The sequence below is a fragment of the Paramormyrops kingsleyae genome, chromosome 17 (assembly GCF_048594095.1).
Source record: "Paramormyrops kingsleyae isolate MSU_618 chromosome 17, PKINGS_0.4, whole genome shotgun sequence".
Classification (NCBI taxonomy): domain Eukaryota; kingdom Metazoa; phylum Chordata; class Actinopteri; order Osteoglossiformes; family Mormyridae; genus Paramormyrops; species Paramormyrops kingsleyae.
In genome coordinates this window covers 20908790-20936417 of record NC_132813.1, presented here as the reverse complement: position 1 = coordinate 20936417, position 27628 = coordinate 20908790, and the positions used below count along the sequence as shown (strand labels likewise).

Genomic DNA, 27628 nt, shown 5'->3' with positions numbered 1-27628 from the left:
ATGACGTTATATGAATCGTAAAAATGAAAGAAATTATCAGTGATCGATAATAATAGGCTACTGATGCTTTAAACAACTCCCTGGTCGCGGTGGGAACCTTGATGTAACACTGCATGTTTCCCCACGAACTCGAATTTCAGACGGACACACACTTTCTGCTGTGACGTGTGAAGCTGTTGATGATGGCTGACGCTAAAGTAGAGGTATCATCGGATACGTCTAATTTCATTCAGAGTGGAGGCAATGCGGCACCTCAACCCAATAATCCCCTGTCCAGGAAGCTCAATAAGATCCTGGAAACCAGGCTGGACAATGACAAGGTTAGTTAACAAGAAATGCGTATAGAGCTGCCTTCCAGTTGTCAATGTCCTGAGAGCCGGAATCCGGTATCTATCCGACAGGCAGGTAGTTACCTTAATTATACTGAAGCCATATGGAGTAATAGAATACTGTACAATTTGCAGTTTTAAGCATACATTGCCGGTTGGACAATTATTTTTTCAGATTAGTTTCATTGATCTTAGGTTCATGTCTTTTCCACGCACTCTTATGAACAAGTTGCTTCATACTTAAATTCAGTGCACATTCGCTAGATATTGATATCGAATTTGACTCTAAAGTGATCTATTTTGCAATAAGTAGCCGAAAGTGTTTGCGCATGCATGACATATTACTCCACAACAAGCCTGTCATATTTCTATGATTAATTATAATGTAGTTATTTTGGCCTGTTTTCATGCCGTAGGAGATGCTGGAAGCTTTAAAGGCGCTGTCGGCCTTCTTCGCCGAGAACACGCTTCGGACACGCAGGAACCTCCGCGGCGACATCGAGAGACGCAGCCTGTCCATCAATGAGGAGTTCGTCCGGATATTTAAGGATGTCAAGCAGGTAAGCTGATAATGCGCTATCGCACGTTTATTACTGGCAACAAAAAATCCCATAAATACCGGGCAGCCTGAGCCCAGCTTCATATAGACCTTAATCATAATGCTTTGTCGTGTATGAAACATGTTGTGGAGGAATGTGGTGCGGACACTGTATAACCACCACACAGTCATTGGGGCAGTGTTTCTCAACCCAACAGTCTGCATTTTACTTCCTCCCAGCTCCCAGCACACTTGTACCAAGATTTCTGTGTTGTTTGTTGATTGGTTCAGGTATGCAAGGAACTTTGTGGTGAGCAAAAAAATTCTCAGGGGGTCCCTCAGGACTGGGTTGAAAAACACTGCTTCCTGTCTTCTAAGAATGGACACCCCTCATTTTTATAAAGTTAAATTATTTTTTAAAAAAACCTTGGATATAGTAAGATACAGGTAGTTGTATTGGTTCTGTTTTTGAGACTTTTCATGTTTTTTTTTGTTTTTTTAACTGAAAAAGTCACCCAAATACATTTAATGAGTAAAGAATATTCATTTAAACTGTGTCCATTTGTCCCCCCTTAGGAACTTGAGGGTGTGCAGGAGGATGTTCAGGCCATGAGCACGTGCTGTGAGGAGATGACCAACCGGCTTAAGGTAACATCATAGTCATTTATTTTTGTGTCATTTTATATTCCATTTATCCTCTCTTATTACCATAAAAATGATAAATATCACCCCCCCCCCCCCCAATTGCCTAGCAATACATCATGGAACACCTTGATTATTTTTGGTGTCAGTCAGTCATCACTCTTGTGGCCCATGTGATCACTTGGGGAAAAAAAGTAATTCTGTTATGCTCTTGTGACAGATTGACATTTTGAGTTGTTTAGGTAAATGTTCCACTATGTGATAATACACTTTTTTTTACGCACTGTTCTGAGTGGTTGTGTATTTGTGCCTCAGTTGGAGTGAGTGGCCTTCGGTTGGTTCTGATTGGCTCTGATTGATATCTCTGCCTGGGTTTCCCAATGCAGGCGGCCAAGGACCAGACACAGGACCTGATCGTGAAAACCAATGAGCTGCAAGCAGAAAAGTGAGTCCCAGTTCTGGGCTTGCAGCTGGGGGGCATGTGGGGGTTCTGCCTAGTGTGAAAAGAATTCAGAGACGAGGTATAACTGGAAGTCAGTCTTAGGTCTGTTAAGGACTGTTTTGACGGCAGCTTAAATATCTGTTGTTTAACAACGTTTCCTCTAATCATTTCTGTGTGAAACAGTGTAACGTATTGGAAAGTAGACTTAAGCAGTGTCTAATTTTCATACCCTTATACCTTCCAGACATTACACCATGGTATTTTTTACAATATTTACGGAAACAACACTATTCCAGTATTTTGCAATCTTGCCAATAGAATTTGCTTGGAAGGCAGGGTGCGGGTATTTTGTCGCCAAGATTTCAAAATACTGCAGTATACCCAAAAAACCGCAGAGTACCTGAAATCGTATTACTGCAATACCTCCCAAGCCTAGTAGAAAGTAGCAGTAAGCTGGCTTGGTCACCTGCTTTTCCAAATCATAGGGTGGGGAGAGATTACCAGAGTACAGTGTGTACACAAAGCTAGGCATAAGAGTCTAAAACATTGTTTCTCAATCAAGTCTGGGAGCTGGCAGGCAACAAAAGCGTGGACCATCTTTGGGTCTCTGAAGACCCGGTTGAGACTGGTCTAAAAATGCAGCTTCTCAGCTGACTGAATCAAGGCCCTTTCTCCTGCCCCCGCCCAACCCATCCACACCCCCACCCCCTACCCACTCTTGTGACCGCTTCCCCGTGTGCCGGTTCTGCCTTAGTGCCTGTGTTTCTGTGCTTAATCCGTTTTGCTGAGCCAAACAGCCCCCCTGTACCCGACTGAGCCGGAACCTCACTGAGGCTGAAGGAGCCCGTTTTGGCCAAGCCCGTGGCACCAGGGGTTGGTGTATGGCTCTGCGCATTTGAACTCTCAGCCTCTGACCAGAAGGTCGTCTGTTCAAATCCTGAGGTCGGCAGAGTGATGTCACACTTGGGTCCTTAACCTGAGTCGCTCCAAGAGCTGCCTGACCCTGGTTTCTCTCAGTAATGTGTCCTCGCTTTGGATAAGACTGTCTGCTAAATACATGACTGTGAATGAGAGGAAGGGAATTCTATTCAAATTTGCATCCTGTTGATTTTATAGCAATGCCTGATTTATTTTTTCATCTCTTGGAAGCACGGCCATCATTTTTTCCCCCTTTTTCAATGCCCCGAGATCATGCTGTGCGCGATTCATTCTACCAGCAGCGTGTCGGTCCTCAAGCCTCGTTTCTGCTTAAAAGTCTCCTTTGAGGAAGTTGTCGAGCGCCTCTCCTCAGAGGAGCCGATTATGGGACAATCAGAGCGAGATCTGGAGATAAAGGGCAGCCCCCTGTTGAATGAACGAGACGTCGCGCTTCCTTGAGTGTGTTTGTGTGCTTCAAAATAAATGTCATCCAATATTATTTCACCCGTTTACCCCCTGCTGACTTAACGAAAAAAGCCTGGGTCTGTATCTGTTTTCAGCTGCCTGAGGCTGTGGGAATAAATGACATTTTAAAAGTGGCAAACCGCAGAGTTTCAGTGCTTTCAGTGAAAGCTGAGGCTTTGTTGAAAGGATAAAGGAAACATATAACGGTTTATGTTTGTGAAGATGGGAATAGCTCAGTGCTCCTGTGCTTAAGGTAATTAATGACGCTATATTTGTTTGGCCTGGAGTGTCCTGGTGTCTGTCTAGGGGAGATAAAGGGAAGAAATGATGTGTTGTCAGTAGGCATTGATACATCAAATGACACTTATCTGTCTAGCCAGTGTGCAATAGGGCAAATGGGTTGATGTTACCATGGTGAATTTTTTGGGCACCTCTGTGTCTGTCTCTCTCAGTCTGGGACTTTGGACATTTCTCTGTATGCCGCTCACGTTTCTGGACACTGGCTTGTCTGGACTTCAGTGTTTGTGTTTCTGTCTGTCTGTGGCATCCCCCTGTTTACTCTGACACCTGTCTGTCTGCCTGTTGACTCTGATGCCTGTTTGTCTGTATGTGGACTGATGACTGTCTGTTTCTTTGTCTTGATTCTGATGTCTGTCTGTCTGTCTCAGTCAGTCTGTTGACACTGACGCCTGTCTGCCTGTCATGTTTCTGGACACTGTCTTGTCTGAACCTCAGTGTTTGTGCATCTGTCCATCTGTGGCGTCCCACCTCTTTGTTATTTACTCTGACACCTGTCTGTCTCTTGACTGTGATGCCTGTCTGTCTCTTTGTCTTGATTCTGACAGCTGTCTGTCGATTCTGATGCCTGGCTGTCCATTAGTCTTGGTCAGTCGGTTGTCACTGTCACCTGTCTATCTGCCTGCCTGCCTGTCTTTCCTTCACTGTATGGATCTTAATGCCTGTTAGTGCATCTCAGCACCCCCCCCCCCCCCCCCCCCCCGTCTGTCCCTGGCTCCAGTTCCGGCCTGTGAGTTGTGATGGAGGCAGGGGTCGCGTGACCCGGCGAGCTGGGCCTGAGCTCAGCAGGCGTGAGGTGTCAGCAGTTGGTGATTCTACGGTCCACCGATGGCCGCGGGAACCAGAGGGTGATATCCGGAAAGGGAGGGGGGAACGACAAAGTGGGCGAGGAGAGGAGAGGAGAGGAGAGGCAGGGAGGGGGCATGGGCGTCGCCGCCAGTGAGGGTCAGGTTCCCGCGCTGAGAAGCAGGCAGATGGTGCTCCCCACAGGTAGCTGTCAGTGCAGTTTGTGCGTGTGAACCTGGCATGCGGAAGACCCCCGCTAGGCTGCCGTTGTTTGTCCACGGAAGCTCCGGCACCCCCACCGCTGCCCGTATGCGCGTTTGCTCGTCGTGTCTCTGTTCACGCTCGTCGGGAGCTAGAGAAATATTCCCACACGCATAGCGAACAGCGAAAGCCATATTAAGGCCACTGTGAAATACAGGCTTTTTTCCCTCCCTCCATTTTTCCCAATTCCCAATTTTTTTTGTGCGTGTGAAAGATTTGCAGCTCCCATTTGGCAAGATACTGAGCAGCTGCGCAGTGACTGGAGGAGAATGAGCCGGTCAGCCTCGTTGGGGATGCAAGGTCTCCCTGCAGTTAATTATTTTAGTAAAAGTGCAGACGATTGGGTTCATTCAGATTACGAATGGGAGGAGCAGGGAGACGGGCAGAGCTCAGCTCGTTTCTGGAGGCCAGGGGTTCGAGTCGATTTTCCTTGGTCTGCCTCTGGCCGGTCTTTTCCGGAATTAAAAGTGGCCGTAAGATTTCTCTGATTTTTGAAGACCTGTGAAACTCCCCCGGCAGAGATTTGAATCACATATTATGTGTGTTAGTTTACATTGTCATTGGTTGCTCCACAGGGTGCATCATGTCAGGTAGGATAATTTCAGCGCGAACCAGACAGTCCTTATCAGAGAAACTCGATGTAGCATCTTATTAATTAGCAGCTTACTAATGCTCTAAAGAGCAGTGGGTCACAATGGTAGAAATTAGTGGGAAGTCTTGCACACAGTACGGAAGGAGCAGTTAACGCCCAGAGTAGAACGACTTCCTGTATACATTTATCAGGAGTATAGTTTATTCATAATTCAAGTTATCCAACTAATAAAGAATAATTACCATCTGACACCAGACATTCTTTCTTTTCCACTGTGTAGTTTATTTGCATGTTAGAGGTTTGCTGTTACAGAATGATTTTAAGTTTATATGCAGATGTGTACAACACGTACTGTTTTTACATTTCCTAAATGTACTGGCTTGGTTACAGTGACATGCAATCTTAGGATGATGCTTCATTTTTAAAAAAAGTCTTAGGGATTTTTGCGTGTTTCCATCTTCTTCTGATATAGTGCTTCTAAGGTTGCAGGATATATTGTGCTCATGCGCAGTAATCACATCACATTTGTCAGCACTGCTTGTTGACACAACTCACAGCAACACCACCAACTTAGCAGACACCACCTATCGATAGAAAAGTTCTACTCGTGGAAAAATCACATATTGCATGATATCGTGCAGTATTTTTTGTGTCTAAATTTGTGTGTGTGTTTTTTTTTTAATAAACGTATTCAGGTTTTTAGGTTATAAATGAAGCATTTGTGTTCAGTGTGGATCGTGTTTTATAATGTCTGTTTGTATGTATTCTCAGTAAGTCCCACATTCATCCACAGAAACAGATTCGGAGAGAGAATGTCCGCACCCCATACTGTTAATGTCAGGTAGCTCAGACTGAGACCCCACTCAGAATGCTTGGAATGAAGCTCAAAATATCTGAGAGCAAATGGAGCTTTTGTGTTAAAGCCTCTTCATCCACACTTTTGCAGACATGGGAATTGTGGAGTGGCACGTTGCTTCCTCCTAGTGGCTGTGTGATGATGGTGCAGGCAATCTGAGCTGATTGGGTGTTGGGGTGGGGATTGGTTTGTGTATGACTATGTAAATAGGAAATGTCATCTTTCTTTGAAAAGACAAAGCGCACAGCCTTTCACTCCATGCAGATGATGTCAGCAGTGTGGTTCAGTGGTGTCCTCTCTCACGATCCCCTCCTTTCCCCCCCAGTCACCGGCTGGAGATTCGAGCGCAGGTCGCCCAGGTGTTCCTTTCCAAATTCCAGCTGTCGGGGGAGGAGATGGCTACCCTGCGCGGGGCGCGGGACGGCCCTGTCACGCAGGTAACGCCGCTCTCAGCGCCTACACACCTCCTGACGGGTCCTTTAGGTGCAGTGTCTTAGAAGGGCAGCTCGCTGGCTTAGCAGGTAGCACGGGTTCCCCACACCTCCTGGAATGCGGCCTCGACTCCTGCCCCTGCCCTGCATTTGAAGTTGGCATGTTCTCTCTCCGGTTCTGGTTTTCCCGGGTATTCTGGTTTCCAGTCCAGAGTGAAGCGTTTAGGCTAATTGGCATGTATGCGTCCCCTGTGGTGGACTGGAATACCTCAGCTTTCCTCCCAGTGCAGCCTGGGACAGACTCTAGGCTTCCTCTGTCCAGAATAAACAGATGGATGGATGGATGGATGGATGGATGGGTGGATGGATGGATATTTGAGCTTTGGAGATGCTTTTTCTAGGAGTTCTTCAGGGCTTTGAGGCGGGTGAAGCAAATCCATGAGGACGTGAAGATTTTGCTGCGGACCAACCAGCAGACCGCCGGGTAAGGGAATTGTGGGGGGGAGGGGGGGGGCTTTGGGGTGTCCTGATGGGGGAGGGGGCGCACTGATTACCTCTGCCGCTACTTCAGTCCTGTGTTACAGCCAGAGTGTGGGAGTCGTACTCACAAGAAACTGTTCATCGCGTTGGAAAAGGCAGGCGGGGGGCAGGGGAAGCTTAAGCGTCGCCTTGCTGCTCAGCGCTGACTAACCGTGTGGTTCTTCTCTGCAGCTTGGAGATCATGGAGCAGATGGCGGTGTTGCAGGAGACGTCCTACGAGCAGCTGTACCGCTGGGCACAGAGTGAGTGCTGTGACTCAGTGCCCCCTGGAGTGAGGGCGTGATGGTCATGTACCGCCGCACTGGGCGCAAAGCTGGCATTCATACGCACAGTCACACCTAATGAACTGGGTGACACCCAGCCCTCCGCACTGAAATGGCGTCCTTGCCGGAGAGATCTCAGGTATCCGTGATGCTAATAGTGACACTCTTGGTTCCCCCCGTTAGATGAGTGTCGTGGACTGACCCAGGAGACATGTGACATCACCCCAGTGCTGAGCCAGGCTATGGAGGCCTTGCAGGACAGACCCATCCTTTACAAGTCAGTAACCCCCCCCCCCCCAATAAAAATGGTCATCCAACGAGCTGCACTATCATATGGCCCCCGTTTACTCCCGCATCACTCTCACCCCCAAAGCACTTGGTGACCTCGCCGACCTGAATGTTGGCATTGTCACTATTACTCTTGTGTTTACCGGCGACAACAACCAGGAATGCGGCTCTGGCACTTGAGCCGGTTTAGGGGTGGTTTTGTGTTGCTGTGATGCCACATTCTTACCACTAGGGGTCAGATGTTGCTCGTAGATAGTCATCTGTCTTTGAGTTCCCATCTCTGAAGAAAAAGGGTCACCAGTGACCATAAACTAGCAAGGCAAACATCACTGTTTTCAAGCATTTACCACATTTTACCTGTTTTCGCTAGAAAAAGGTTGCGCAAATGTAGCTGTATCTGATTCAATCGGGCAATACTCTGACATCATCGACGGGTGCTAACTCATTTCCTGGTGAAGCAATGCTTCTGTAGATGTGGCCTGCATCTCTCCAGCTGCTTCCTTCCTCCTCACAGTGGCCCCACTGGACAGTTCGCGTTCCATGAGTTCACGTTGTCCTTGTTTGCTTATTGGCTTCTCACAGGTACACACTGGACGAGTTCGGGACAGCCCGGAGATCTGCGGTGGTCCGGGGGTTTATCGATGCCCTCACACGGGGAGGGGCAGGAGGAACACCGCGTCCCATAGAAATGCATTCCCATGATCCCCTGAGGTATTGATGACCTCATTACATATCCTGAATATCCCTGACTTTACAACTGCGTCGCATGCTCTAATGTGCTTCACTGTGTGAGTTACTTCCAGCAACTCTTCACTATCTGATTTCAGATATCTCCCAGCTTTCCTGGCTGTACTACACTGTAACATACTCTCACCATGCCTGTCTGCTGACATCCATGATGTAGTCTTACATGTATATGTATAGAGTGTACCTGCTGATTCTGAAGCTGGCGCCCCCTTCAGGTACGTGGGAGACATGCTGGCATGGCTTCACCAGGCCACCGCCTCAGAGAGGGAACACCTGGAGGCCCTTCTGAAGCAGGTCACCATGCCAGGTACAGAACCTGCCCTACTGCCCTACACGGCGTCCTTCCACTGCTCCATCCTCTCATCTGTACCTAATGAATCTGACGGGAAATATCGAGCACCATACAGGGAACTCTGGAATGGCAGTCCATTTCGCACCCCATTGCCCACACAGAGACACTAATATTGGCTAAGCGGTTGTGGATGATTTTGTCTGTTTGCCTCCTACAGGTGTGGAGGAGAACATGCAGGAAGTGGTGGGCCATATCACTGAAGGAGTGTGCAGACCTCTCAAGGTAAAGCCAATGAGGCAGCTGTGTCGCTCTTTAACTTCCTCTTTGGGGAGAGAGTCAGCTGACTGGCCTCTAGAGTGTTGATTGATCTAGATCTGTTGGTGTGCTTATGCAGCATTCCATTTACCTCAGAGGTCTGAGGAGGTCTGAGCTGGAAATGACGTCACACCAGAATTAACCCCTTACCAGTACAGCAAGTCGGAAAGCCACTTAAGCAATACCAGGGACCCAAGATTTCTTGCTTAGCCGGATAACTTGTCAAGTTTAATTTACCCAAATTGGAATGACATCTATCTTTATTCATTTACATTTAGCCCGGATTACCTTAAATCCGACAAGTTATCCAGCTAAGCAAGAAATCCTACTTTCTTTATCAGGCTCCAGTTCTAGCCAGGTTCATTGTTAGCCATTGTTAACAATATCAGTTGATAACAACACATCATGTGGAATTTTGTGCATAAAAATACTGTAGTCCACAGACAGCAGTTGGACAGTACTGTGTGCATGACTGATTTAATGAGCCATAAATAAATTGTAAGTGCTGATAAACACTATAAAACTATAGCTTTAACTTCTGTTGATAAAGGGCGCAGCTATCTTCAGTTCTGAGGTCGGGGTTGTGTAGATTCCTCCGACTTTCCGAGTAGGAGTTCTGATTACAGGGGGTGCTCCAGTTGAAATTACCAACCAGGGACTCAGATTTTTCGAGTTATGAGTTGAAATGAAACGCAGCATTAGTTGTACCAGGGAAACCTTCAGATCGGTCCCAAGAGCCAAAATCTCCCATCACCTCTATTCTGCGTGTTATTTGCCATAAATGTTTTTCCCATATTATGTAAACCTGACCCCTATAAGATGCCTCTGCAAGTTTTAAGGACGGTATATTTTTGTGGAAATTCCAGCATTATGGTAGTGATATTTTGACTCATTAGCAAACAGAAAGCTACTAAGCACGGACAAGCTTATAGCGCTGTTCCACTGGTTGTGTCACCACCATCTGATTAGTTAAAATACACGATACTGGTGTTCTGTGTCGATACGCATGGATTATCTGAAGGAAATAAGGAGATATTGTTATTCATCATTATTATTCATTGTTGGTAGTATCGCACATTGCAATTTGATGCATTCCCAATAACTTGGAATTTCCAGCCTCACATAAAGTACTATAGAACAGCTGAACGGAATTAATTCATAATGTAAATTTACACAAGCGAATATTAATTCTGCTAGTGTTAGATATTTGCATAAGTGACATGCTTGCAGAAATTGACATACAGTAAACAAATTATTGTACCTAATAAATCATGATGTGCACCAATTAGAGGCACAATGTCATAGTGGTCCTGCATTCATAGTGGGGTACTGCTACAGTTCAGTTTTAGGACCACTATTGTTCCTAATTTACATTAATGATATTGACACCAATGCATACAGTAAACTGGTTACATTTTCAGATGACACAAAGGTGGGTGGTATAGCTGATATTTGACTAGCAGCACAGAGGCCTCAAAGGGATCTTGATTTAATTAGTGATTGGGCTGATACCTTGCAGATGAAATTTTGTATAGATAAACGTAAGGTAATCCATGCAGGGAGCAGAATTATAAAGTACAGATATTTTATGGGTTCCACTGAAATAAAGGTAGCTGATTACGAGAAAGATCTCGGTGTGTATGTTGATGCTTCCATGTCCCACTCTCGCCAGTGCGGGGAAGCAATAAAAAAGGCGAACAGAATGTTGGGTTACATCTATAGGTGTGTGGAGTTTAACTCAAGGGAGGTGATGCTACGATTATACAATTCCTTGGTGAGACCTCACCTAGAATATTATGTGCAGGTTTGGTCACCATACCTTAAGAAGGACATTGCTGCCTTAGAAAAGGTGCAACGTATGGCTACAAGAATGATTCCTGGTCTTAGAGGAATGTCTTATGAGGAGAGGTTAGCTGAGCTGAATCTGTTTAGCCTGAACAAAGGAGGCAAAGGGGGGACATGATCCAGGTATATAAGATTCTAACAGGTCTGGATGCTGTTCAGTCAAATGGCTACTTCAATATTAGTTTAAATACTAGAACTCGTGGCCATAAGTGGAAATTAGCAGGAGAACATTTAAAAATCAATTTGAGAAAGCACTTCTTTACACAGCGTGTTGTTAGAGTATGGAATAGTCTTCCTGTTAGTGTAGCGGAAGCTAAAACCCTGGGTTCCTTTAAGTCAGAGCTAGATAAGATTTTAACAACAATGAGCTATTAGTTGAGTTCTCCCCAAACGAGCTCGATGGGCCAAATGGCCTCCTCTCGTTTGTAAATTTATGTTCTTATGTGTGATCAGTAAAAAAAGTCTCTTCGGTTTTACGTCACTGTCGTTCTCCAAATCCAGCAACGTCTTTACCAAGCCTACCGTTCTGCAGTGGAAAACTGAAGCGAGCTGTAACTAGTCTCTCTGCACGGTACGGCTCGGGTACAGGTCGGTTCTTGTATGACAATGGTAAAGCACCAGTATTATTGATGAGTAAATTTGTATTTTTCAATGTAGACAAATTAATTTATATGTTAAATACATAGCATTTTATCAGCAAATGGACCTTACATGGAACTGAACTCTAAGACTTACTGTTACTGCTGGCTTACCTGTGTCTGTCGGCTTTTGTCCAGGTGTTACCTGGTTTTTCATCTTCTTCAAGGTGCGTCTAGAGCAGGTCGTCATTGCAGAGCCGGGTCCAGTGCTGCTGTATAAGCTGTCCAACCTGCTTAAGTTCTACCACCACACAATCAGGTACCTACTTGGGTCATCCTGACACCGGCCAATCAGAGCAAGCCTGAGATACAGTGGAAACTGCTTATAGTGATCACTTCTATCTGTCTGTCAAATTGATCACTATAAGTGGATGATCATTATAATTGATTTATCTTTGTCTCAGGCAGATAAATGTCTGACATTTGTATATTTATTACATGGATATAAGGTAACACAACGGACAGTGTCGCTATTTACTTAGTTTTATTGACTTTTTCAAAATACAGTGCAGCTGTTTCAAATGCTTTTCAAATTACAGTACTGCACAAATGAAATTACTGGACTGTATGCAATTCAAATATGCTATAATACAGTATGGTACTGTACATATATATTCAATTCAGTTCAATTTAATTTTATTTATAAAGCACATTTTCACAGTGTTATATTGTCTCAAAGCGCTTATTGTAGTTTTGCTGCTGCATCTCGTTGGCTCAGTTTTGGCAGTTTATAATGAGCTTTGATGAGTCTATATTTGTTATTGAGAGAAAATGACTTTCTTTGGCCCATCATGTTTTCTGTACACGCAGCATTAGCCTCCGGTAGCTTGCCAGAAGCAGATGGGTTACCTCAAAGCAGAGTAAGGCGCTCCAAAGTAAAGTTAAAAAAAAAAAGTTTTAATTTTTTCAATATACTGTCATGTATAAAAAGACCCAAAATGAACACTGAAAGCAGGCAGCTTGATTACTATGAGCCAATTCTTTAAACAGTATTGGTACAGGAATGATTCCGCCCCAAGCTTTTTGATCCATGTAAGCAGTTGATCACTATAAGCAGTTTCCACTGTATTAGGATTGGTGGGTGCTGAGGGCAGGCGGGATGGGGGGGGGGGGGGGGGCGTCTCGGGCTGGGACTGCAAAGACCAGCACCCTTAAAGCCTGTGCTTCAGATTTACCTGGCAGGTACTGTCACCTGCTGATCATACATGGATTCAGTGGGGGAATATCCAAGAGGTGCAAGTCAAGAATGGACATTGATCTCCTTATGCAGGCTGTTTGGGGCTTCGATATTCAACCAGTTTTGGTTATTATTTATTGCACTTTTGCACATTATCCTACAAAATGTACTTTTTCATGGGACAAACTTGCAACAAAAAAAACAATATCACAACCAGTCCAAGTGGTCTTCATACATCAGTACCATGTTAGATGATGTAGAGGCCAACCTTGGTTTGTACAACCTGGGGGGGCCAGAACCGCCTGAGTACTCACGACCCTCTCCGGTCCTGTGAAGTGAGCACGCACTCCCCTCCACCCACAGCGGGATCATCGGCACGGCCGTAGCCACACTGCTCATCACCATAGAGGAGATGCACGTCCTCAGCAAGAAGATGTTCTTCAACAGCCTGAGTCTGCATGCCAGCCGGCTCATGGACAAGGTGCGAGGCCCCCGAGACATCCAAAAGCCAGGGCAGTTGCTAGGGATTTCATTTACTTGATTTATTTTTCCATGGGATCTTCTGATCACTGGCACGGCATCCTAATCCACTGAGCTGCACACCATCGCTCTAGTAGGCATCTGTATCAAGTGTGTTTCTCAGGGTGTAGTAGTTAAAGAGATCAGTTACAAGTGAAGTATATAAACACATTTTAAATGAAATGCATTATGCATTGTATAAATATGAGATTTAGGCACCTGCCTTGTTCGTCTTTCCCTCTTGTTTTCTGGGATGTGGACTCTGTACCGTGATAGATAACAGATGGATGCCCTTGTTTAAGATTGAAGTTTTCCGGGTAAAAGGAGAGGTGCTGTTGATCTGGAAACCTTTATATAGAAGTTTCTGGAAGTCAACAAGGTTCCTTGAATCCTGGAGTTTCTCTTCTCTGTGATCGAGCTCGTGGCACTCAGGAACATCAGCGATACTCTCAGGGACTGTAAAATTGGCAGCAAAATAAGGCCAGCCACGCCGGCCTCTCACTGCGATCAGGCCTCAGGCCGCCGATCGATGGCGGCAGCTGGCCGCCTCTGCTCTGCACGGCAGCCCTCCGATTGGTGCTGATTGAATCCTGGTGCCGTTGAAACGTTACTCATTGCCCTCTGGCCCCGTTGATGTCTGGGACACAAGGTCCTCTGAATCAAGCCAATTAGCCAGAGTGTTTTTAAGCATGCTGTTTGGAGTAGAGGGGCACTAGCACTCTGTATGAACTGAGATCAGGTTATTAAAACAAGTCCGCATATTATGGGATATATTACAGCTTATAGTATTAATTTTCTAATTGACTGTCTACGTCTTGGGGATATTTCTTGGTTGGACGCGCTTTGGCTCCCATTCTGGCTCCTCTTCTCACACGCACTCCTCCGGCCACCAGGTGGAGCTGCCACCCCCGGACCTGGGTCCCACCGGCTCCCTCAACCAGACGCTGTCCCTGCTCAGGGAGGTGCTGGCCTCTCATGACTCCTCGGTGGTGCCCCTGGATGCCCGCCAGGCTGACTTTGCCCAGGTAACGTGCCCCACACCCAGCCTGATCTGCCTAACCCTTCCTGCTGAAAGTCCCTGAGTTTTCCCTCTTGATTTCCCTTTAAAGACCAGCACCAAGGATCAGGCATCCAAAGTACACCTGAGTTTACTTGAAGAATATGTGTCCATGGTGGTTATTTTTCATTGAAATTTACTCTGTTCAGTATCAATCTCATTTTAAAATGGATTTTGTATGTTGTTAATATCATCAGTCTAGTTTGTGTAATTGGCACATGGTGATAGATGGATGGATGGACCCTGTAAACTTGCACGAGCTGCTTTGGACTCTCAGTCTCTCTTGCCCCCTGTGCCAGGTGCTGTCCTGCATCCTGGACCCGCTCTTGCAGCTCTGCACGGTCTCAGCCAGTAACCTGGGACCGGCCGACATGGCCACCTACATGGTGAACTCGCTGTACATGATGAAGACCTCGCTGGCACTCTTCGAATTCACCGACAAGCGGCTGGAGATGCTCGAGTTTCAGGTTACTTGGGGCGGCCCCCCTCCCCTTAAAACCCTCTCACTCCGGCTACGTGCAGCTCCACCACTCACAACGCCCCCCGGCCCTCCCCCCCATTTCAGTCAGAGGACGTGTCGCTATGTTAACGCCTCTGTTACTGCTGCATTGTCCTGTTTACTTGAGGGGAAAATCCGATTTCTGTGCCAGCCAATCATTAACGACGGAACGGGCGCATGTCACTTCCTCCCTGACGGTGGCTTTCACCACTTTGGTCAAGGAGGGCACCAATTTAATTATCTACCTCACACTTTCCTCATGCGCCGTGTGTTACTGGTTTGGCTTGTAATTGAGTTTTCTAGTTATTGCTCAATCTGGGGCGGGAGAAACACCATTAAACTTTGAGCTAGCAGGCAGACGGTCAAGCGGCACCCTGAGTGTCTGTCTGGCCCAGGGTTTTGCCTTCGAGCGTTTAATCAGCCTTTCACACCTGATTTCCTGACCGGCATACAGCTCCACAGTCTTACTTTTAAATTATTAACACCATCTGCAATTTATACTACATATTTATCTGAATGGGCGACTACCACCATAGCCTCCCCCCTTTGGGGCCGGTGGCTCCGTTCCTCTCCCGGTGCTTTCTGAGGTAGCCTTCATATTGACTATGCCTGTATATTTAGGAAGCAGTTTGAAGATGGATGGATGAATGGATGACAGTCTAAACAGTCGATGTGTGTAGGTTTTCATAGCATTTATTGTGTCTGACTGTAGATCTTTAGAGAGAGACCCTATATCAGATTAATATTAGAATGTCCGTCGCAGGTCATAGGTGACAGATAATACAGATAATGTCTAGAGTGGCTATGTCAGTGGCAATCGCTCTTCCAAGTCTTTCTCCTCTTCTGCACGTGTGCATAGATTGAGGCGCACCTGGACACTCTGATCAACGAGCAGGCCTCCTACGTGCTCACGCGGGCAGGCCTCAGCTACATTTACAACTGCGTGCAGCAGCACGGGAAGGAGCAGGTGACCCCCCCCCCCCCCCCCCCCCCGCCACCCCTGCGTCCTCCCCCTCTGACCAGTAGGGGGCAGGAAGGTGCCCATCCCTGCCTGTTTTCGAGCGCAAGTCTCTCTGCCCGACACACCCCTTTATCTCGCCGTGTTTCTGCCTGCCGAGTGGACACCCGTATCCAGAGCAACACCCATATCACAGGCTTTATGACCCCCCCGGCCCCCCCCTGCCCTCGTTGCCTAATGCAGGCTTTAGCACAGGTTATTTCGGTTCTTTCCCGGGTAAATTGCTGGCGGTCCACGTGGGCTCTCGTCAGTGCTGCCGTTGCCGTGGTGACTTTGGCCTTTAATAGGCCTCCCTCCAAGCCTGGCATGGCTTTCAGCTCCATCAGTCTGCTGGAAAAAAGAAATAGATTAAATGTGCTAAAAGTATGAAAATACTTCAGAAAATGAGGACACGATTCCAGAGAGAAACTCGGCATGGGAACCCAAATAGGCAGTATACTTCTGTGTATAGTTTCTGAAAGTAAATATGTGTCCCTAAATATATAAGGGTTAGATTTGCACGCCCAGCTCTGAGGGTGTGAAGATCGCATCCCAGGGGTTTGTTCTGCGTAAGAAATGCAGAGGTAATACGCCATTCTGCCTAAATTGCACGTGATCTGTGTGAGTTTGGGTGTCTGCACGTGTGCCTTGGGACTCCGCACTGTGGTCCAGGTGATTAGATCAGTCACACCGATGCATCAGATTATTTAAAATGTGAGATAAATTGTGACCGGTGAGGTAATATATTGCCACATGGCAGCGTGCCGTTATGCTTTGGTATATAAATGTCCCATTAATGGAACAGAACAGCATGGAAAAGACAGACCAGGAGACGCTGTTGGGAAACAGGTGGCGTTCTGGGCTCAGTGGGAAAGAGGGGTGGGGGGGGGGGTTCAGGGTGAATCCCTCTGCTGTTTTGGAGGGAAACTCACTTGGTGCGTTTCTGTCACAAAGGGTCCCCTGTCCAGCATCCCTGGGATGGATAGTTCGTCACTGAAGGCAGCTATGGTATTATTATTGTTATTATAATAATTAGCTTATTTAAATCATCAGTGCTTAGTTCTCATTGGTCACCTCCACCCCTGTTCCTTTTATGCACAGGTGCAGTTTGACCGTTACTTGGCTTCTCCTGACACCCTGCTAATGCCCCAGCTCAACTTCCTGCTTAGTGCAGCAATGAAGTAAGTTCTGATGTAAACCGAAAGCTCATTGGACTCTGAATGCTGTCAGAGGATTTCTATTGGCTGGGGATTGTATGTGTATGTGGAGGTGATGGCATCGTAATCAGATCTTAGGTACATCGGGTCTCCGATTGTCTTGTGTTTATAGTCTGAGCCCAACCAGAACGTTTGGGTCACGTCATTTCAGTACTGGCGCAATAACAACAACATCAGTGAAAGCGTGATTTGCGTGGATTTCTGTTTGGATACGGCGCGGCCACATTTGAAGAAATTAGAACCATGAATCAGAATTACTGGAAACCGAGGGCAGCTTCGAACGATGTACCTGAGGTTAATGTTCTCCATTAACGGGGCTGTGAGGCCCAAATAAACCCGCGTGCCGTCTGCTCAGGTGGGAGTGCAGCCTCGTGCACGTATACACGCATGTACGGGGCTCACGTGTTCCCGAACACACTGCCTGTGCCGGGATGTCGCTTATTCCATTACCTTCAAGGCGTTTGGCTTCAGTACCAAAGATATGACTGGCAGCATAATCCCCATCCCCCCCCCACCCACCACCCCACCCCCCGCGCAGCCCATTATCGATTCACCTGAATGAGGACCATTAGAGGAACAGCACTGCAGGGAAAGGCTCCTTCAGTTGGGTCACTGTATGCAGTGAGATGGGATCCATCATTTTCAAATTCCGCAGTTCCGCGAGGGTAAAAACAGCAGGACACAGTGGGAATTTCAAGAAAGATGCTAGATTCTAAAAAGATTAGGCACACACTGAACAAACATTTTGGGAAGAATGAGAACGTTCCCGTTGGCACCTCCAAATTCGGATGCGCTGGCAGCGTTTCGCAGTGAGACTGTAGCAGAGACTCAAACAGCTTAATCAAAAAAAGCTTCCCTTTGTTAGTCACCCTAATATAAATAAAAGCCCGGCTCAGTGTTTCTGGCCTGCTATTCTGCTGACTGTAACTGGAATCTTTGGGAGGCGGAGGCCGTTCTGGAACTTAAGGTGGCTCCTACTGGCCGTTACAGCCTCTGGGTGGGGCAGGCATCAGGGACATGTGCTGTGTACCACCCAGAGTGCCCCCGCAGTGGGGAGCAAACCCAAAACAGGCCGTCAGGACTGGCAGGCGGCCGCCAGGCAGGGGTGGCTGCCACTTCCTGTTGTGAAATCTTCTATTAAAACTGCGGAGTCCTCAGCCCGTGCTTTGGGATATTATTTGATTTTCGTCATACCATTCGCATTTTTAGACCCAAACATACTGAAGCATTTGATTAATCCACACTTAAGGTGGATTCTTACTACCGCCGTAAACAAGCACACGTCTGCATGGGCTAGATGGTGGTGGTACTGCACCTCTAGATGGTGCTACAAGCCACACGATTGTCCCTGCCAGCTATTAAGCAAAACGGCTGCTCTGTTTACAGCACTTGAGAGTTCAGGTCCTGTCCTTGCCACTGATTAAGTTAAAGCTTCACTCCATTCCTATATTGGCATGAGAACGTGTAGCTCACACAAGCTACCTGTGCTTTTGTCGTCAACAATTACGGGCACCTGAATGTTACTGCTTTTTGTACCCCCATAGTCGAATTCACAAATCTGAAGGGTATTGATTTATTTTCGTGTAACCCAGACTGGCGAATCACAGTAATAAATCAATGCAGGATTATTAATTCTATTAATAGTTTTATGATCAATAAATAATACTATCAATTCTAACTATAAAAGCAAAAAAATAGGTACAGGTCACTTAGACAACATCATTGCTTCAGGCTGAAGAACAGGACCTGTGGTCAGTGATTAAACACTGAAATGATTTACTGACGTAATGGCCTTGTCCAGTCAGACTTTACAGTCCTGTTTAACCTGCCTGAACATGATGGTACACAAGTCAGGTTTTAATAATCAGTAAACGGTAAATAGGTCAGCTTGTACCCATAACGCAAATGACTACTAGCAGGTATGTAAAGCTAAAGTAATAAAATAATGGCTGAATATATATTTGCATTTTTTTTCCCTCTCGGCACCCGTATGTATGAAACGCGTAATGCACGCCTTGATGTCCGTGAAAGCAGCTGAACTGATGATGTGGATCCTTTGTGTTTTGTGCTGTTAGTCTGTCTTCCTCCACTCCATGGCTGTCTGTCCTCATGGCTCCTCCTTGTCCCGCCCTGTCTTCCCAGGGAGCAGATCTTCCGGCAGTCCACAGAGCTGGTCTGCCGGGCCTATGGCGATGTGTACGGTGCTGTCACCGACCCAGCTAGCGGCTACAAGGAGCCAGAGAGCGTCTTGCACCGAACCACACAGCAGGTGCAAACCCTGCTTTCCTGAGGAGCCCTGGCGCCCCCTGCTGTCCATGCCTGTTCCCCTTACAGGTCCACCAGTGGAGAGCTGGCCAAGGCGAAGAACAGCACCTAAGCATGCTTTATTTTGTGAATACATTGTCTTCGATCCTGGTGTTGGGCCTTGATTGGTTCTAATAAGACTACCGACCTTTCTTCGGATCTCTGTGGAATCTGGGATGACTGATGCGTGTCTGGGACTTATTACTGTTCTTACCCACATTGTGATTCGCTCCCCAGTCACTGTAGCGGGTTAGTCATGACTTTAGCGATTTAGTCACTAAAGCTGGCAGTGACACCAAGCCCAGAACCAGAACCAGAACCCCACACTGCCGCCGGTCTCTTATCAGGAACAGACCTGGTTTTTCTTCTTAATTTGTCCCGTTTCCTTAAGCATTTTGAAAAACGCCGTTAACCATCAAAATCTCGCGCATGCGAGTCTGTCCCCCATGGCTCCTCCCCCTTCAGAGAGGCCTGGTAGGGGGAGAGCTGGCTGTACTGTGATACCCAATGCCACTTTCATGTCAGGTCCCAGCGTGCCAGTTACGCCATCCTGATTGACTGGGAGATACCCTCCAGCGTGGACTGAGTGTGGGCGGGGCGTGGATGTGGTGGGCGGAGCGTGGTTGGGGTGTGGGTGGGGCGTGGGTGGGCGGCGACACCTGCCGATGTAACTGGAAGCAGTTTGTGCCGTCGGTCTGCATCACACGCCTCTATGTCCCACAGCTATCTCCATTCAGCCCTGACATCTGAAGGTTTGCAGGGACTTTATTAAAATAATCATTTGACGCAATCCTCACAGTGCCAGTGGATTTTTACTCGTAATTATATAATAAAGTGTAAACGTAATTTGGGGGAAATGTTAACGGTTTCCATGGAGTCCCAGCAGTAACTTAGAAACCCTCATTTCCACAAGTTTGACACTTAATTAATGTGTAATTAGCAGCTTAGGTGACCACCTAAAGCTTTACTTGATTTTCTTTGTGCTTCTTTGTATTAAAGCGCAAATGCAGATATTTAAATATTCCACCGCTTGTACGATTTGGTACTTTGCTTCTTAATTATATATTTTTTAGAAGCTACCACTTTGGTGAACCTTCTTGGGTTTTGCTCCTTTGGCCCATTGGTGTAAGAACACTAATTAGGATCATCACTTGTTAGTTTAATGAGTTTCTGATGATGCTGTTCTAAAGATGATCTCAAAGGCGGAAGCATCGCCATAGACACACATTCTGCAGGGGAAGCTGCTTCGATTAGACTGATGTGTCATAAGGTGCTATTTTTTACTGGAAGTCAGTCCATCATAAAATCCCAAGTCGGGTTTCATCGTGACTATTCACTTCAACCGCTGCATGGAAAGACGAGGGCAGCGTGAATGAGGGCCTGCTGAGTGTGGTCCAAGCTGAAGGTCCAGCTGTATGCTGCAACCTTGACAATGGCTGCCTGTAGCGTAGAGATCAAAGCTAAGATTTGCTCTGAGTGCATTACTGGTTCCAGTTGTGTTCAACATCTTGTGCTGAGAGGAGGTCTCTACATAACAATCTGAAATGGGACCAAGGAGCCGGTCCAGTGCAGGAAATAAACAGGTGAAGCTGCTGATTGGTTGATTGTTAAGAGCTGGGTAAACGTGTTTGCTCCCTGTTTGTGTTCTAGACCCTTCCATCCCTTTGTTTGGGCCCCTTTCCTATTTTGAGTCCTTTATGGCACTTTTATGCTGTTTTGCTGTTTTTACGCAAAATACACGCCTTACGAGAATTAACCCCGTCTACTAGCGAGTGCCAAGGTGCCTGTTCTGCTGAAAGCCGACTGCAAGCTGAATTGCAGGAAGGGACCTGAGAGAAGTTTATCTGAAGTGTCGGAGTTCAAAACGGATTTTCGTGTTGTTCTGCGGCCTACGTGCAATCCCTCCCCTTGTTTTCAGGCCATTTATTTTCCTTCGCCTTTGTGAGCTGGATTAACTGCTTGTTTTTTTTTAATGATCGGAAGAAGAACATCAATTGGAAAGCCCTGGCGTGAAAATAAATAGGACGGCCCCCATTCACACCCCAAGGAAAATAAGTTCCCCATCTGGCTCAAGGTACAGCTCGCGACCCCTGCGTGTTGAGACAGCTGCCAAAATGATCTCTGCCCCCCTGTCTCGGCAGCATGATGAGTCCATAGCGCTGGGTTTGGACCTCGGATGTACCGGTTGGTCGAATCGCACTCAGCTTGGCGTGTTAAGTTGGGCAGGAGCTGAATGAACGGCAGCATTCTCACCATTAAAGCTCTGTGGTCATGTCTCCGAATTCAGTGTCGCGGTGTCTTTGTTTGAGTGCATGAGTCACACCTGTATGAGTTCATCTGTGTGTCATCCATCCATTTTCTGTAACATCCATTATCTAGCAAGCATGAGTCTGGATCATGTCCCATAATGCACTGCTCACAAGGCTATGGACACCGTGAATGGGATGCAAGTCCACCAGTGGGAATATACACATGATTTAGAGAAACCAATTCACCTAACATGTTTTTGGATTACGAAAGGAGGCCCAGTCAGGGGTGGGACTCAAACCCCCATCCTCGGAGCTGTAAGGCTGCACCATTATCTAAAATGAAATATAACTTGAGTCATTACAGAATAATATGCCTCTAGAGGGGTGGTGTTTTCAGGAAATAGCGCATATTAAACGTTAGCGTTTGCCTGCTGAAATTGCTTCGTTTCGTTTTTGGATCCTCTTGGTGCCCTTTTCTGTACCCAGCCTTCCCAGAGAGATGGTCCTAAACTGAAATGACTCCTTTGGTGTGGCACTGAGGGTTATTCTTTGTAGACCCCCCCCCCCACCCCCGTGTTGTGAGCCATGCAGAAGAGACAGGCCTGTGATGCACAAGAGGCTGCCCTTCATTAGGCAGAGGATCTACAGAGTGACCACACAGGCACTGATACATGATAGACAATGCAGTGGCATGAACGAGGCTGGGGGTGTGTGGCCATGTGCCCAGCTGGAGGGGGTGTGGCCATACGCCCAGCCCACCCCTTTCACTCGCTTTACTGACCTGCCACCACTGCATGCTGGCCCCTTTTTCCTCACACAGGGGCCTCTTACTATTGTTCTTAAGTTATTCTTGTTCATCCGGATAACATTTATTTTCCACTGTGAACCCTGTGACCACAGCGGCAATCAAGGTTACACTTTTCTCTGTAATGTAGCTTGTCAACACAGCCCCCATTAACCACTTTCTCTTACACCAGTGTTTCCCAGTCCGGTCGACGCAGACAGGAGGGAGTAATAATATGGATGGTCTGTCCCCGAGGGCCGGGTTGGGAATCGCCGCCTCACACTATGGCTTCAGAGCTGGCGTTTTTATTCTGGCGGGTGTGTGGTTAATGCCGTGATGCGCAAACAGGGACGTGTGCCCAGCTCTTAAATCTCTCTCATCTTTAATCACAGCAGTGCGGACGGTTTGCTTTTGCACAGAGCAGGACCTGCCAGCCGCAATTCTTCAGCTACATCTGGACTGTTCCTTCAAAAACCTTTACTGTTATAGTCAGAAGAAGAATGCATTATATTATCTTGGGTAGTACGTCTATATTTGCTCAGAAAAAAAGCAGTTAACATTAGAGGAATAAAAAACCAACAAGAATTTCGTCTGTTCTCCAAAATCTGGTCCTTACTGGTATCTTTGACACCGGTTTGGTTTCCAAACCTCTCCTCAGGGGTACCCCAGCCATTCCAGATATTCCTTAAATTTCACCATCAGCTCACTTAATTAATTGACTAGATGATGATGTGTTGATTAACCTGCTACCATTGCTGGATGAACTCTGTTACGGTTATCTGGTTTCATTTTCTGGATTGCTGGGAGCTGTTCCTCCGACTGCTGTCGCTGGGTGTACTCGGTAAGGTCACACACCCGGATCGGTAGCGATTCAGGAATGTAGAGATCGGACTGAGGTAGGGGCTGCGTGTTTACTCTGATATATATATGCGGCCTCGACTCGCCACATCAGCCTGCGGAGACCGTTCCCTTTGTTTGGGACGTCATTCCTTGGGTTGACTCTGGGTTCAGGATACATGACATACAGTGCATAGTGGTATATGTAGCTGGACACTGTATTTCAGTTTGGCAGTGTGTGTGTTTGTGTCCTGTGCTAGACCAGGGTGTACTCCTGCCCTCCACCCTGCCCAGAATACGTGGCTAGATGACAACCTTCTATAGATGTAAGTGCACATACATAGTGTTATATAGTATATACTGTATATTCTTATATACTAACAATTATGTGTGTTGTCTTGTGCTTGCAGGATTGTGCATGCTGCTTCTGCGTGTGTGGAGTTTGCATGTCCTTCTGATACCTTCACGGCTGTTTTGGGTTCTGTGCTCCTTGTCTGTGCTCCACACAGTTACTGATGTGTACATTTGTGGTTGTACACCTTGGTGTGTTGACAACTGTGCTGTTAGGTCTCTCTTTTGTGCTGTCTTGTCTGTGGTGAATGCTGCTGGCTGGTCATTGTGTTCTTCTCTCTGCGGATGATTCTCCGTGTTGGACTTGTACACCCTCCCCAAACGCGCACCCCCCCCCACCCCCAGCTGACCGCTCTCTGACTCACTATGTCGGAGACACACTGTCCCCTCACCTCTCTGCCAGTTCTCTGTCTGTCTCTCTCCCTCTCTCTCTCGCTCTCTCCCTTCCTCTCAGCGTGTGTCTCTGCACACTAATATGTGCATCTGCACACGCGTCCGTGGCCGTGAACACGTGTCGGAGCGTGTGCTCACTCACGCACGTGTCTGCATGCATGTTTGTCAGCAATCCCGCCGCACCTTCTCGTGGTTCATGCGTCAGGGGACGGCGTCCGGGGAATCTCTGCCGGGGCCAGCGAGCGAGGGGGTACTAGACCAAAGGTGACAGCTGACTCTAGCCCTGGGTTACTGAGTAACCAGCACCCCCCCTGCCCCCCCGGCTGGCTTCTTGGGCCTCCTCCATTCCGTTTGCTCCTCTCCGCTGCCTGTTCCGCTGCCTGTCCCTCTGCCTTCCTGCAGGATTGCCATCATGTTCCCCGGAGCCTCAACGCAGAAAGCGGGAGATGTTCGAAATCAGGAGGATGGAAAGCGGCAGCAGGGGGGGAATTCCCATCCTGATTGTGACATTCCTGCCTGTAATTAGCGGAGGGGGTTCATGTGACATGCCGCAGATAATTCTTTCATGTCTCCTTTGTTCCTCTCACGACCTGGCTGGGGGGGGGGGGGTGTTCCACACGACCTTCTGTGTGGGGAATCTCCTTGATTCGGGCCTGGAGAGGTGTGGGGGCCGAGGCGGGCAGACAGGAGGACAGGGATTTGGCACCTGACCAGTGGGACGTCACCATCTCGCATAACTCCAGTGACCCTGCTCACTATTGCTGGGCGGCTCGGGGCTGTTCCCGCTGCCGTGCGCCGTGGTGTCTCGTCTGTGCACGAGCATCCCTCCCTCCCTGTCCTCCATCTCCTGCCACACGACGGCCATCGATCCCGTAGTGGGACTTTCTACCTTCACGCATCCACCCGGGAACAACTCCCCGCACCACATCTGGAGCTTTGGGACAGAAAATGACACATGCGATTTTCAGGGTCAGGAGCTCATGTTGCAGTTAAAGACCTGCCCTCCCCCAGCCCCCAGCCCCCAGCCCCCGGTGGTTAAGGGGGATGCAGCGCAGGAGCTGCTGCCTGTAACCTAAACTGATCTTATAAATAAATGGTAATTTTATTCTATATCACCTGGTAATAAAGTGCCAGGCATCAGAATAGTAGTAGTGATGATTACATTTAAGGTCATTGCTGGGTGCTGGCAGAGACCAGGTGCAGCTTCTAGCCGTCCTGTATTGCCCCTTTAAAAAGCACTGGGCTCCGCTTACAGCCCCCACCCCGCCTGGCGCTCGTACGTGGGAATCGGTGCAGAAGAAGGACACCCACCGCTTACTGTTTGTTTATTTCTGCACATCTTTGGAAGAGGAGATACCGACGGGTGATGGTCAGTGTGAGGGAGCTTGCTCCAACGCAGCAGGGAATTCGGGGACAGGGCAAGGGGGGGGGGGAGGGGGGGGCGTGGGGTCAGCAGACACACGATACCTCCTGATGGACGGGAGGTTTGTGACGCCTGCCCATAACTCGATCTCTGAAGGGGGCAGCGCACCCCAATCCGAACCTGCACGAAGCCTCCATGTTCGCCCTAGGGGGGTCGCTGTGTCCCAAAGCGCTTTTCTCCGACACCCATCCGCAGGTCCTCGTGAATATGTTAAAATTTGTCTCCTCGTCGTACGGTGCGCCAAAACAGAACGTGGCAACAACAGCGTGGGGGGTGTGTGTGTGTGGGGGGGGGGGGGGGGTGCTGCCATCTAGTGTGGCATTATTTGGAAATTATGTAACCTTTCTTTGAGAGTGTTCCAGGAATCCGGACAAAGTGTTCACATTAGCTAAGCAAACACATTTGTGCAGGGCCGCTCGGAAGGCTTGCACAATAAACGGGAGGGAGGAGGGGTGAGGATTCTGGACCGACACTGGGGATGTTCTCACGGGGTGGATAGGCCGGGTTCTGACCCCCACATCAGGGACTGCCTGACACACACACACAGACACACACACGTGCTGCTTGGATCGCACAGTATTTCGTTGTAATCCAATAGCTACTCTGCTCTCAGTTGTGGAAATTAAAACAGGCTTGGAACCAGCTGGTTTAAGGATGCAATCTCTCTCAAAAAAAGGAATCCCGCAGTAAAATCCGGCTGAGACTTAAACGAGCTAGCTCAGAAATGACACAGCCAGCTTTCACAGTCCTTTGGGTAAGTGAATACACTCCCTGTCTCCATCCAAGTAATGCATTTCTGGAACTGTTTTCATTTTACTTTTAAAAAGTATTGTCTAGATACATGTATATATTTTAATTAAATGAGATCATACAGGGACAGGGTGTAGCATAGAGGATTAGCACTCTCTGGTCATGTACAGAAGGTTGTGGGTTCCTATCCTGCGGATAGCAGACTAATCATATCACCACTGGGCCCTGGAGCACGGTCCTTAACCCAATCTGCTTCGGGGACATCAGCTGACCCTGCTCTCTGATCCTCAGTTGTATGTCGCTTTGACAAACATGTCTGCAGAGTAAGCAAACATACACTGCATATACACAGGTGTGCTGTGTTTTTGCCCTCTATGTAATAGACAGGCTGGGTGACCCTGCTGCATTGCCGGAGATCACAGCCTTTTAAATGTCACATCTGAGTGACACCTCCGGTCACCTTAGTTCCTGAAGATGCTTAGGTGCACACATATCAATTATGCATATCTTATTCTGATATATAATATAGACAAAACACTTTTGAGGGAGTTAAAAAGCAGTATTCCGTTTAAAAATGTAACATTCCACACCATTCTACTGCCTGATCCAGACCTGCACCTACCTGCGATTCCTATTCCAATTCCCAGTCCAGCTTGCACTTAACATTCCCCTCTCCTCTCCTCCAGATCTTCCCAGCATGGACACCTCTTGGTTGCCAGGGAATGGTTGGCCTAGCAAGTGGCACAGCTACCTTTTAACGCAAGCCTGAAGGGACAAAAAGAGAATGCCTTGCTGAAATGATGCTTTACTGAAATGACACCTTGCTGAAATTAATCTCCATAGCACACTTGTATGGATGCCTGATCACCTTGTGACGTTTTCCTATTGGTACATTCCAGTCAAGAGTGACCGGTTGACCTCCGTCAGTGTTCCCTTCTCAGACTGGGTCATCTGTCCCTCCAGTTTGCTACTCCCTGCTTAAGTTTTTATCCTTTTTGGCCCAGGGAGACCCCCAATGAATAGAGTGATACTGGAGCTGAAGGAACAGCGAGACACGGAGCCAGAAACAGGCCCTGCTTATTCATGTTCCCGGTCCCAGGCACAGTGTGTCCTACTTTTTTATATCCTATTAGATAATCTTATCCAGTCGCTTCCAAAATCCATGCCAAACATTCATAACGGGGGCTTTCAGGCAGAGGTGGAGCAAATCTACTCGGCCCTCTCCAGGGTGTACGCTGAACCGCCACGATTACACCAGGAGGGGCGATACGGAGCCGCCAAGGGCATTTCAGAAAGGAATGCCACACATTTAACAACCGAAATTAAAGCGGTCTGGCACTCCGATTTCCTTAATGCTGAAACCAAATGCAGCAATTCCAGCACGGATTGTGGAACATGGAATGCGGAATTTTTCGATTGTCCCTTTTTGTGGAATGCTGCTCTTCATGACGCAGGTCAGCAAAAGCGAAACAAAGATCTTGGAAACGAGACAGAGAAACAGAGCGGTGGACAACCTGCCCGTCTGCGGTGTCTAAGAGCGCGTGATGTGCACAGTGCCCGCGTGACTCCCGTGATTACCCCGCACG

At 47.6% G+C, this 27628-nt stretch overlaps 1 protein-coding gene and 1 long non-coding RNA gene across 2 annotated transcripts; one reads left to right on the top strand and one right to left on the bottom strand.

The window, feature by feature from the left end:
* The first annotated feature begins 96 nt into the window (after positions 1–96).
* On the top strand, positions 97–21537 carry cog6 (component of oligomeric golgi complex 6). Its single transcript, XM_023826062.2, has 19 exons — positions 97–320; positions 746–889; positions 1444–1515; positions 1896–1954; positions 6452–6563; positions 6959–7041; positions 7269–7339; positions 7544–7637; positions 8231–8359; positions 8611–8702; positions 8905–8969; positions 11653–11744; positions 13026–13143; positions 14075–14206; positions 14538–14705; positions 15597–15704; positions 16689–16742; positions 16836–16915; positions 19094–21537. The coding sequence occupies exons 1-19, from the start codon at positions 180–182 to the stop codon at positions 19239–19241; spliced, it is 1962 nt and encodes a 653-aa protein (XP_023681830.1). The 5' UTR covers positions 97–179; the 3' UTR covers positions 19242–21537.
* LOC111851297 (uncharacterized) lies at positions 15409–27628 on the bottom strand. Its single transcript, XR_002839984.2, has 3 exons — positions 26911–27628; positions 26665–26807; positions 15409–16085 (listed from the first exon to the last, which is right to left on the bottom strand). It is a non-coding gene; the product is annotated as an uncharacterized lncRNA (long non-coding RNA).

Bases quoted from the DNA above. Each gene is read 5' to 3' on its own strand.
- cog6 (XM_023826062.2), top strand. From the start codon at position 180: ATGATGGCTGACGCTAAAGTAGAGGTATCATCGGATACGTCTAATTTC. The intron at 6,564-6,958 runs GTAACGCCGCTC...TGCTTTTTCTAG, and splicing joins GGGACGGCCCTGTCACGCAG to GAGTTCTTCAGGGCTTTGAG. The intron at 14,706-15,596 runs GTTACTTGGGGC...ACGTGTGCATAG, and splicing joins TGGAGATGCTCGAGTTTCAG to ATTGAGGCGCACCTGGACAC.